Source organism: Canis lupus, chromosome 7 (genome assembly GCF_011100685.1).
Source record: "Canis lupus familiaris isolate Mischka breed German Shepherd chromosome 7, alternate assembly UU_Cfam_GSD_1.0, whole genome shotgun sequence".
NCBI classification, from domain to species: domain Eukaryota; kingdom Metazoa; phylum Chordata; class Mammalia; order Carnivora; family Canidae; genus Canis; species Canis lupus.
Window position 1 is genome coordinate 37558883 of NC_049228.1, and position 12317 is coordinate 37571199.

General features: G+C 35.6%; 1 protein-coding gene across 4 annotated transcripts in view; it reads right to left on the minus strand.

The window, feature by feature from the left end:
• The window catches only part of AHCTF1 (AT-hook containing transcription factor 1), a 77245-nt gene that overhangs the window by 57933 nt on the left and 6995 nt on the right, over positions 1-12317 (minus strand). For all 4 annotated transcript variants that reach the window (XM_038542784.1, XM_038542782.1, XM_038542781.1 and 1 more), the window contains 3 exons: positions 6159-6283; positions 3658-3911; positions 487-667 (listed from right to left, as the gene is read on the minus strand). In XM_038542784.1, coding sequence (XP_038398712.1) covers positions 487-667; positions 3658-3911; positions 6159-6276 — 553 coding nt within the window. In that variant the 5' untranslated portion in view covers positions 6277-6283. The remainder of the gene's footprint in view (positions 1-486; positions 668-3657; positions 3912-6158; positions 6284-12317) is intronic.

Genomic DNA, 12317 nt, shown 5'->3' on the forward strand with positions numbered 1-12317 from the left:
TAGGACTTGATCTCAGGACCTTGGGATGTTATTTTGTGAAATAAAACCTTTGATTACTGTGTTATTTCCTATTACATTACTTTATTTCTAACTTGTCTTACTGTAACCACATAATCAGCATGCCAAAAACACTACGTTAGATGCCACACAACTGGATAATTTTATACTGACCAATAAAGATAAAGGTTTTCTAATACCTTCAGCCCTTCTAGCATATACTTAATAACAACTATTTTTCAAGTGTATCTAAAAAAAGAAATCAAAATCTCTCTTTCAAGACTTACTTTAAATATATGAACACCTCGTCAATAAAATAGAATAACTCATGCGAAAAGTATCCACAATGCCCAAAACAATAATAGGTCCCAACAATAAAAGAAACAAAGACATACAGCTTCTATATAAAAAATTTTCAGTATTTAAAAATCAAACAAATCCATTATACCAGAATATTCAGGTGCTCAGTTTTGGGTTTTAAACAATTACCTGATGCCTCTAATTCATTCTGACTGCATGACATGTCATCCAAACACAGGTCAATAAGAAGGATCTGTCCAATATCGGTCACCACTGCTGCCACACCAAAAAGCCACCGCAGGCTTGGGTGCAAATGCTGTGTGCTTGCACTGGCTCCTCCATGACTAACTATAGGTTCAATTGCTGTCACCTAGAAAGCAGAATATAGCATTTGTTCTTCTTATACAAAGTGAGAAAATACAATTAAAAAACACAACAAATTTGAAGGTTAAAGGTTATTAGTTATCATGGATTTAAAACATTTTCTAATATAAATTTGCATCTGATACTTGTAAATCTGAATAACATAATGAAATCTTCAGATAAAATAGAAATGACACCATTATTTCAATACATAACAAATCATGCAGTTGGAATAACTGATGTTTACTGAAAGCTTACTATATGCCAGGCCTTGTGCTAATTGGTTCCTGTGATGTTCATGATAACCCTGGATATTGGATCATATATAATTCTATCTATGCAAAGATGAAACCACCCTGAAGCTTAGCAATTTTAGCTGGGGTTATTCAAGTCACACAGACATTAAGTGTAAAACTCAAACCTAGATTTTTCTCTTCAAAGCTCTCAACCAGCTATTCCATGATCAGATAGCCTCTTCTCCTAAAGAAGAGTAAAAATAAATCATTCAAGAAAAATTTACTGTTTACTCTTTAAAAATAAAAGTCCTGTTTATGCCTTAAAGACTGAAAAGGTCTAACCTTCTTTATAATGGACTTCAGGCTTTGGCCATGCCTGGATCACAGACATTTACCAAGAACTTAAATTAAAAAAAAAAAAAAAAAATCGTACTGTAGCTAATTATGGAGTTATGTTTTTATCCCTTTCTCTCATAAGTCAAATTTTAAATGTCTGTACATTTAAAATAATATAATCATATATTATAATAATCTGTATTTTATACTCAGCTTTCCTTCTATTTCCCCTAATTCACAAGAATTAGGTATGATATATGATAGTAAGTAGTGACTTCTACTATAATACTGATGAGTGTCCTAAAAAGTAAAGAGGGGAAGAAAAAAAAAAAAAAGTAAAGAGGAAAAAACAAACAAACAAACAAACAAACAAAAAAAAAGTAAAGAGGAAATTTATTATCAATGGCTTATGTGTTAATATGAGTAAAGTTTGTTTCAGGCTTAATTTATTACCACAGACAAAAGTCTGGCTCTGTCTATACTTCATTGGTACACAAGATATTCTACAGTGTTTCTAATTCTGAAAGCTGTAATTGCATGGACTGCCTACCTTTTCTAAATAATGCAATAATGTCTATAAATACTAGAGCACAGTCTCTCCAATTCCCTAAGACAGGGGTTCAGAAATCTATCTCAGTTTGCAGCCCTCATACAAATACTCTATGAATTAATTGATAATGATACCTTGGTTAATTTTAAAATAGGCAGTAAAAAGCAAATTTAAGAGGGAATACTGTGCCTAAGCCAAAAAAACAACTAGTTAACTAAACTTCTATGGAAGGTATCTATCACTAGTCTCCCAATCCTTCCCTTCTATAATCCCTCTTCCGTGTGATACCAATCATCCATGCAACTGAGCAATCAACTTATCTAAACTCTTGTTCCTTCTCAATTACTCTTAACTAAATGATCAACAGGTCCTGTCCATGTCACCTCCTGAATGTATTCTGAATCTGTCCCATCCTCTCCGTTTCTAGGGTCATTTTCCTGGTTCAGCTCACCACCATTATCTGCCCAAACTACTCCAATCCAACAAAATTTTTACACTAGAGTTCTGCTTTAAACTTAAAATGACTTTACCAGACTTCAGGCAGGAGGCCACTAACTGCAAACAGGGCCATTTACTATCTCAATCCTCAGTATTTCCAGACCCCACCTCTGCCTTTCCCTCTCCAAAGCCATTCCAAATAAGCCCAGTTTCCTAATGTTCCATATACTGTGACTTCTTATATGCTGGTCTCTCTTCCTAAGCTGTCCAACCTCCTGAGTAGAAATTATCCAGGTGTTTCCATGTTTCATTGCTGAGTTAATCAAAATACTATATATACGCTGTAAACTTATTACCTGTCTTCGCTCCCTAGATTACCAGCTTTTTCAATAGCATGGACCAAGTCCTATTTATCTACTTATCTCCAAAATTTAGCACATAGCTTGATCTATAGTAAGCACTCAATAAACCACTAAATTAATTCTGCCTTTAAAATCTGCACTGGCAAGTACAATTAAGATACCAGGCTATAAACCACTTTGACCCCTACATATCTCTGAGTCAGCTTCCTCAAACTGCAAAAATACAGTATTTTGACATTTACCTCCCTTTAACTTTAAAAATTAGTCTATGACCACAAAATACATTTATATGCATGCATATGTCCTTGTTTGTATGCTATATATATTATTTGTATATTGCTTAGTCTATATTGTATATTGTTCATAGTATACTTGTTACTTTTTTCCCCACACTATGTACAGAGAGAATTCTATTCTTACATCATTTTGTATTTATGTGTGTGTGTATATTTGTTAAGTACATAATTTTTTCTTACCATGAATGGAAGAGCAGGAATAAACCTGCTGGAGAAACAACCTGAATTAAAAGTCCTTCTATACTTACTACTGGTTAAGATGTTTGCTATATGGAAAGCATACATATATTAGAATTAATAAATGGTGATTATAAATGAATCTATTTAAATATTATTCAAATCTTAAAAAACACTGAAGACATATTTTCCGTGTTGTTTCAAGGCTACAGTCTCAAAAAAGAAAAAACAAAAAATGCCATACTAATGAGTATAATAATATTTTAATACAAACTTTCAGTGTCCTCAAAAAGCACACCTGAAGATAAGACTCACGATACTTTTCATCTAAAAGAGTATTAGAACACTTGACATTATTAACACCTACCTTTACTTTGCAATTTTCTAACGAAGAATAAGAAAGTTCTAGTTTAAACATTATTTTGATAACATGCTATCTTTAACTTCTTATTTTGAACTTTTAATGAAAAATAACACAATGCCATAAAAGTAAACTGTGAAAAGTCACCGAGCTATACATTTATAAAGTGAACACACCTGTGTGATTAGCAGGGGTTCAGGTATGAAAAGTAGCATGTTCACATATCTTAGATAATACCTACCCTCCCAGGAAGAACAACTGCTTTAACCACTCTGGATACACCAAGGTCGTAAAGACAGAGAACACTCCCCTCTGCTTCTTCCAATCCAATTAACAATCCAACTCTCTTCTGCCAAGAGAATTCCTTCATAGCTAGGATTATAGGAGGCTGTTGATTCACTCCACTGAATCTATATGCAGACAACCGCTCTCCTGTTAGAGAGTGTACTACCTCAAGATGTTGACCACAAGCCAGGCAAGCAAGTCCTCTTCTCCCTAAAGGAAAGGAAAAAAAAAAAAGAAGGCAAAAAATTGTCCTTATTTTAATACCGTATGTACACCACACAAATAAATAGAAGTTAGATCTTTTACATACTTAATACATAGCTCATTATATATAATTTTATGTATTATCTCCAAAGTGAAATCTAAGCATTTATAGAAAAGAGTGGTCCAAACTAGTAAAATACATTAAAGAACTATTACCTCAATAATAAAGTAACCACTCAGTAAAGGTACCATGCTACATGGTACCTTCATATACACTATAAAAAACAGATCTCATTTATTCCTTGTCACACTTCAATACAAAGATAATTTTAGCTAAACTTTTATACAGTTAAATAACTTGTTTAGTGATGTATGGCTACAAGGGCACCTGGGTGGCTAAGTCCGTTAAGTGTCTGCCTTCAGCTCAGGTCATGATCTCAGGGTCCTGGAATCGAGCCTGGAGTCAGGCTTCTCCCTCTCTCTCTGCCACCTATCCTGATCATGCTCTTTCTAATAAATAAATATAATCTTAAAAAACAAAAAAGCATGTATGGCTACAAATACCAGAGCCATAAGCGCATCACTAGTCTAACTCCAAAATTCACACTTTCACTGTGTCATACTTCAACAATTAAACCAGGTGCTCTGGGGCTCATGAAATGGAACACATGATCCTATTCCTGAAAAATTCAAACTCTAATTTAGAAAACTAATACAAAAATAAATACCAGAAGCCCTTCTTCACCCCTTACTAGTCATATCTGGATTTTTAAGTACACAATGTAAATAACTGGAGATTTTTAAGCAATCTGATTTATATTTTTAACTTATTCCAGCTGCTAACCAGGAAATGGACAATGAGGGGGAGCACAGGGTCCAAGCAGGAAAAGAATACCTTCTGCCTGGTCAGTGACCATGAATAAACAGAAGTGGCTACAAGGGCACCCAGGTGCCCTTGTAGCCATACATCACTAAACAAGTTATTTAACTGTATAAAAGTTTAGCTAAAATTATCTTTGTATTCTAGAGATTCATCTTAGAAGACTACAAGGATCTGCTTATTGACAGAATATAGATATGGGGAGGGAAATAATCAAGAACAGACTCAAATTTTCCCTTGAGCAGCTAAGATGGTTAACTTTTCAATTTGTAATGTCTCCAGTACATCCAATACACAGCTAGTCATACTATGTTACAGCTAAGGGAGGCTACATAGTTTAAGGAAATAGCATGGCACAATGGAGACCTCAAAAGCACAAAGACCACTTTCACCATTTGCTATCTGTATAACTGGGATATTTGATTCTTAGCTGCACAAAACAGTAAGGGCCTACTTAGAATTCGGAGTCGAATACCTCAATGAAAAGTTGTTACAGTGCCTTGCATATAGTAAGCACTGTTACTACTTTTAACATTCAACAGGGCAGTACTGTAACTAGCTAAATGACATGTTTTGCTGTCTACCTTCTAGGATAGATGGTGTGAAATTCGTTTTCAGAAAAGTCTTTTACAAGACCTCTCACTAAACTAAAATCCATAATTTAATGGATACTCTGGAATAGTTTACTGCTGCATTACATAATCAAACTATACATTAAGATCTTGTTCAGATAAGTAGAATTAAGAAACAAGACGTTCTGAGTATTTTGTTACTACCTAGGGCCCTACAATCAGATTTTTCTATTCATAATGACTAGATTCTAATCCAAACTCAACACCAAAGAACTTACTGATTATAAAGAAATAACAGGAGCACCTGGGTGGCTCAGTTGGTTGAGTGTCCGACTCTTGATTTTGGCTCAGTATGACCTCAGGGTCGTGAGATGGAGCCCTGCATCAGGCTCTGCACTGGGTGTGGAGCCTGCCTGAGATTCTTTCCCGCCCTCTCTCTGTTCCTCCCTCCCTCCCCCACCCCAGGCTGGTGCATACAAGCACGCATTCTTAAAAGAAAAAAAGAAAAAAAAAACAGCTGTGTATTATTTTTACTTTCTAAATATAAATATCCAATACTAAAAGATACAAAGTCTACAGTATTTTTAATTAAGAAAAATGAACAATAACTATGCCAAAATTCACTGAAAATGTATTCTAGAGTATACAAGTGTTCTTACTTATGCAGCTATAGAGGTTTTATATTTATATAAGACCACCATAACCAAGTATTGCTTTCTTTTCCTCCCACATTAAATCACAATACATGCTATTATCTTACAAATCAATCAAATCAGTAAATTTTCAGCAACATTATTATACCTGCAGCAATCTTTCCATGAAGCACAGATTCCACTGTTACTTCATCTTCGAGGGCCTGAAGACTCACTTCTGGCAAGGGCAGAAGACCACTAGTCACTTTTGCTGTTAAGCCTCGCATACTTTCACTGTAAGTATTTTTAAAAGATAACATTATTACGATATATTTATACTATAATATACTTGATTATCTCTAGCCAGAAAAAAAAAAAAAAGCCACCACACAAAAGTAAGTAAGCTAAATCTAAAAACTGATCATAAAACACATTTTATGTGCTTCTGGGTCTGAGGTACTCCCTCCTAAGAAAGTATTTCCCAACTGCCTTAGGAGAGTGAGGATTTATTAAGCCAGATGTTCTAAGGATATACGTGATTCCCTAGATTATATGAAAACTGGTATAATGTAATTAATCTTATTGCCTGACCTACTCTCAAAGAACACTTCACACATAAACAGGAAAAACAGCCATTCTGGAAAAATTACTCCTACAGTAAAAGGGGAGAAAGTCCATAAAAATGTCCAAATACACAGTAACCTCATGAATTGAGTCTGGGACATGTCTTTAACTAGACAGAAGAAGAAAAATAGAAATTTATCTTTTACTTCCAATATACATAAGATTAGATTCCTGGAATGACCCATCTATTGTAAACAACCAAAAATGATGGTTAAAATTCTTTTTGAATGAGTTGGTAAAGCCAAATGTGAAGACCATAGGAATTTTGGGAGGCTCTAGCTGGCTTGGGCCTCAAGGGTTGGTTATTAAATCTAGTGTGGGGACTCTGATTTTGTTTTGAGACTCCTGAGATGCAGAGAGGCAGGAGATAAAGCTAAGGACTAAGAGAGCCAAGGCAAGCTAAGAGTCTCCTCCCCACCCCATTGAACTCCATAAGGCTATACCATCAGCATAAAAATCAGTGAGAGAAGCACACACTGTGCAGGATAGGAGCAATAATGCTGCCCATTTCAACCATGCCTAGTCAGAAAATTTCCCTTCATACAAACTGGTGGCCAGAATTCAAGTTATGTTATCTGAAAACACTCAGGGAAGAATTTTTTATAAATTATTCTCAGGTTCGTAATGCTCCACACAACCCACAGACACCACTAAATATTCTCTGGAACCTCAAAGGGTTCTCAAAGATGAAATGCCAAAGAAAATGACTCACAGTCAAAATAACAAACTATTATAGCAAGGATACTATGATCAACAGACAGCAGAATCAATTTATCAAAGTTTTCAGATATTGAAAATGACCAGAGAACAGAAAATATGTTTTATACGGTAAAAAATAATAAAGATCTAAATTGTTAATGAGGAAGAAACCTTAAAATGGTCAAGTAGATTTGAAAAAATAGCAGAACTTGCATAATGAAAAATTAAGTAAAATTTAGAACTCAACAAGAAAAAACCCTCAATGAATAATAAGAATTACAGCACATGCAACAATATGGACAAATGTCAGAATATAATAATAAACAATATAAGGAGCAAAAAACCTCTGCAGAATGATTACATTTACATAAAGTTTAAAAGGCTATGAAAACTAAGCAAAATAATATCTAAGAATACAAACATTTATAGCAAAACTTGAATGAAACAAGGAAACAAACATGAAAATCGTAATAGTAGTTACTTGGAGAGGAGGGAAAGGGGCTGGAACGGAGAGGCATACAAAACTTGATGGTGAAAAAACAGGTAGGTATTCACTGCATTGTGATTCTTTATAACTTACAAATATTCTTTTGTCTCCACTCAACAAACAGTTCTCTTGTACCTAAAGTCAACAAAAACAAACTAAAAAAAAAAGTAATATAGCTTACTAGAGAGCCTCAAAACTTTTTCAGAATGTAGGACAGAGAGACAAAGAAATTTAAGTATTTGAAAGTTATAGCAAAAGAAGAGGGGCGCCTGGCTGACTCAGTCAGTGGAGCATCAGACTCTTAATCTCAGGGTTGTGAGTTCAAGCCTCATGATGGGTTTAGAGATTACTTAAAAATAAAATCTTAAAAAAAAAATGTATAGGTAAGAAAGGGAGAAGATCTTACATGTTTACTCAGAATCTCTCAAAGAATAATACTAAATAGTAAAGAAGGAGCAATAGTCTAAGATATTTCCCAGATCTGTAGACACGCAAATTCTCAGAAATCAGAAAGACCAGTTAATCCCTAGGTAGAATAAGTAAAAATGCAGCAGACATTGACATTTGACAACAGCAGAAGCCAGAAGTCTGGAATATCTCAAAATTCTACGCAAAAATAGCTGTCAACACATAATTATGTATCACTGAAATTATCCTTAAATGTGAAATACATTTTTAGAAAAAACAGAAACAGAGTTTACCACAAATAAACTCTCCCTTAAAGGGCGTTTTAAAGGATGATAGATAGAAGGCGTCAGGTACAATAGAGATCAGACAGAGGTCTGAAATACAAAAAGAGCTCCAGGTATCCACAGTGGGGTCCCCTCAACCTTCCTATGATCCGTGTAAGGGTGAAAGGAAACTACCAGAGGCCAAGGAATGAGTCACAGGAGAAACAATCCCCAAAGCTCACACGAGGCCAGGAGTAGCTCCAGAATGGGGAAAAAAAGAAAAACAACCCTCATAATACATGAGGCACTCAGTTGAGTACTCAGAAAGGTATTGACTGCTTCAGCAGTGGGGGGAAAAATTAACTCTGTCTAAAGGCCATTCTGGTTCATCCGAAAAAGCTTCTAAAGAATAAAACTGTTTCCAAATGACTTAGCTGCACCCCAGAAGGAGGCTCAAGAATATGAAAGTGAAATTCACAGTGCATTGGCATCCAATCAAAAATTGTCAGGCATGCAAAATAAGCAAAATATATATGCCCCATAATAATAAAAAAAAAACCAACCAATAGAAACAGACCTAGAAATGACAGAAGTTAGAATCAGTAGATGAGAACATTAAGTGAATTAGTTTAGGTATAATCCCTATGTCCAAGATAATAGGGGAAAAAAGCATAAGCATGTTAAGACCAAAAAAAAAAAAAGACCACATCAAACATCTAGAAAGGAGAAATACTAAATACTAAATGGGATTCATAGACACAGAAAGCGCCACTGGGCTTAAACATCCACGGTAGAAACAGTCTAAAATGAAGCACAAAGAGAAAAAAGACGGGGGCAAAAAAGAAAAGAAGAGATCATCAATGAGCTATGGCACCATATCAAGTGCCCCAATATAAAACCGCAATCTCCAAAAAAAGGACAGAAATATTAATTTTTTTAAAGATTTATTTATTTATTTGTTTATGATAGACACACCAGAGAGAGAGAGAGGCAGAGACACAGGAGGAGGGAGAAGCAGGCTCCATGCTGGAAGCCTGACGTGGGACTTGATCCTGGGACTCCAGGATCGCGCCCTGGGCCAAAGGCAGGCGCTAAACCACTGAGCCACCCAGGGATCCCCGAGGACAGAAATATTTAAAAACTAATGGCCAAATTTGATGAAACTAAAGCATTTAGGGGGCCAATAAATCTCAAGCACAAGAAACTGAAGAAATGTCATCAAAATACATATAGTCAAGGGACAAAGAGAAAATCATAAAAGTATCACACTGCCAAGAGGAACAAGAACGACCAAGAGACTTCTCATGGAAAATGATGCAAGTCAAACTGGTGAACAATGTATTTTAAGTTTGGAAAGGAAAAAAAAAAAAAAAAAGGCTGTCAACCTAGAATTCTAGACCCAGTGAAAATATCCCTTAAAAATGAAGGCAAAACAAAGACATTTCAAACATATGAGTGTTAAAAAGATGGTCACCAGCAGATATGGACTAAGGGAATGTTAAAGAAATTCCTTCAGGAAGAAGGGTATTTTGAACTGAATGAAAATGAAAATATGACATACTAAAATTTGTGATGCAGCCTAAAGCAATGCTTATAGGGAAATTCATAACACTAAATGTCTATAAGATCTCCTATCAGTAACCTAAGCTTCCAACTTAAGAAACTAGAAAAGGAACAAATCAAACCCAGAAGCATCAGAAGGAAGGAATAAAAGCTGAAGTTAATAAAACAGAAAAATCGTAGTTTAAAAAAAAAATTGGTGAAATCAAAAGCTGGTTCTTGGAGCTTAAAAAAAAAAATCAACATAGAATAATAAATGAATGAAAGCCAAGAGACCAGAGACTGAACTATTCCACTTACAACAAAAATGACATTTCAAATTGCTGTGAAAATTATACCAGATGGAAAATAAATTTTTAATAATATCCTGAGATAATTTAGCCATCCCTGCTGGGCAGGAAAACAAAACAAAACACAAAAAACCGTAAAAGCTCCTCCTCAGTATGATACAGAAATGGGAAATTATACATGGATAAAAGATCTGAAGGCAACCCCCTACCCCAAAGAGTGGTGAGGGAGAGGAGGCTATAATCTATGAAGCAACTTTTATGTTCTGGGCATTAACCAGACTTTTAAATCTTCAGGTAAAATTGATGCCATGTCTGTCCTATGGTTTCAGGCACCCTGTCTCATCTCTGTATCACTGGTCCCACCATTCTGAGAAGCACAGCATATAACACTGCTTTTTGAGGAAAAAAACTGCTTCAGTGGCTAACCCCAAAAGAGAATGTTGAAGGTAAAAATTGATATGAAAATTAAAACTTTCAGAGCAGGGGGTACACAGTCATCTCAAAAAGAAAACTCAAGGGACAAGAATCATGATCTCAGAGGGTGCACAGAGTCATTTGACATAATCACTAAATTCCAAATATAAATTCCAAAAATTTTAAATTGTAAAAGAACAGCCTAATGTGAGGAAAACCTTAAAGGTAAAATTTATATAAATCCACCACTAATCTAAAATAAAAGGAAGTATGGCTGTCTCAGCCAGTAGAACATGCAACTCTTCATCCTGGGGTTCTAGCCCCATGTTGGGGGTAGAACCTCCTAAAATAAAATAAAAGGAAGTAGAATTTTTGTAACAATTTAATCCTGAATTTACCAGTGGGTAATTTTTATTACTCTTCTGTTACTTTACATCAAAATAAATTCAACAAATGAGTATCTATTGCATTAACCCATCAGAAACAGAGCCCAGAGCCGTGTAGACTATAGGCTAAAACACCCTTTTATGCTTTCAGGGGTTAAGAGCTTCCAAGTACATTGTATCCATGTATTTTTTTTTTAATTTCTTCTTTAAATTTCTGGTTGACCCATTCATTCTTTAGTAAGATGTTCTTTAACCTCCACGGATTTGTGGTCTCTCCAGTGTTTTTCTTGTGATTGTCTTCAAGTTTCTTAGCGCTGTGACTGGAAGAGCACCTGGCTGGCTCAGTTGGTGTGACTCTTGATCTCAGGGTCGTGAGTTTAAACCCCATGTTGGGTGTGGAGCCTACTTAAAAAAAAAAAAAAAAAAAAGACAGCGTTGTGATGGACAATACCCATGGTATGATCTCAATCATCTTTTTTAAAAAAAGAAAGAGAGAGAGAGAGGGAAAGAGTGCAGGAGTTGGGATGTAGGGGCAGGAGGGAGAGAGAGAGAGAGAGAGAGAGAGAGAATCTTAAGCAGGCTCCATGCCCAGCGCAGGGCTTGATCTCACAACCCTGAGATCAAGACCTAAGCTGAGATCAAAAGTCGGATGCTTAACCGACTGAGCCAGCCAGGCACCGCTGATCTCAATCTTTTTGTACTTGTTGAGGCCTGGTTTGTAACCTAGCATGTGATTTATTCTGGGGAATGCCCCATGTGCGCTTGAAAAGAAAGCATATTCTGCTCCTTTAGGATGAAATGTTCTTAATAGATCAGTTAGGTCCATCTAGTCCAGTGTGTCATTCACAGCCACTATTTCTCCTTGATTTTCTGCTTAGATTGCTGTAAGTGGGGCATTAAAGACCCCTACCATTATTGCATTTTTATCACTGAGTTCCTTTATGTTTGTTAAGACTTGTCTTAAATATCTGGGTGCTCCCAAGTTGGGGGCATAAAGATTTATAATTGTTAGTTCTTCTTGCTGGATAGACCCCTTTATTATGATATGGTGCTCTTCTTCACCTCTTGTTACAGTCTTTAGTTTAAAAGACTGATATAAGGATGGCTACTTTGGCTTTCTTTTGATGTCCATTAGCAATGATAAATGGTTCTCCATACTTGCTTTCAATCTGCAGGTGTCTTTAGGTCTAAGATGAG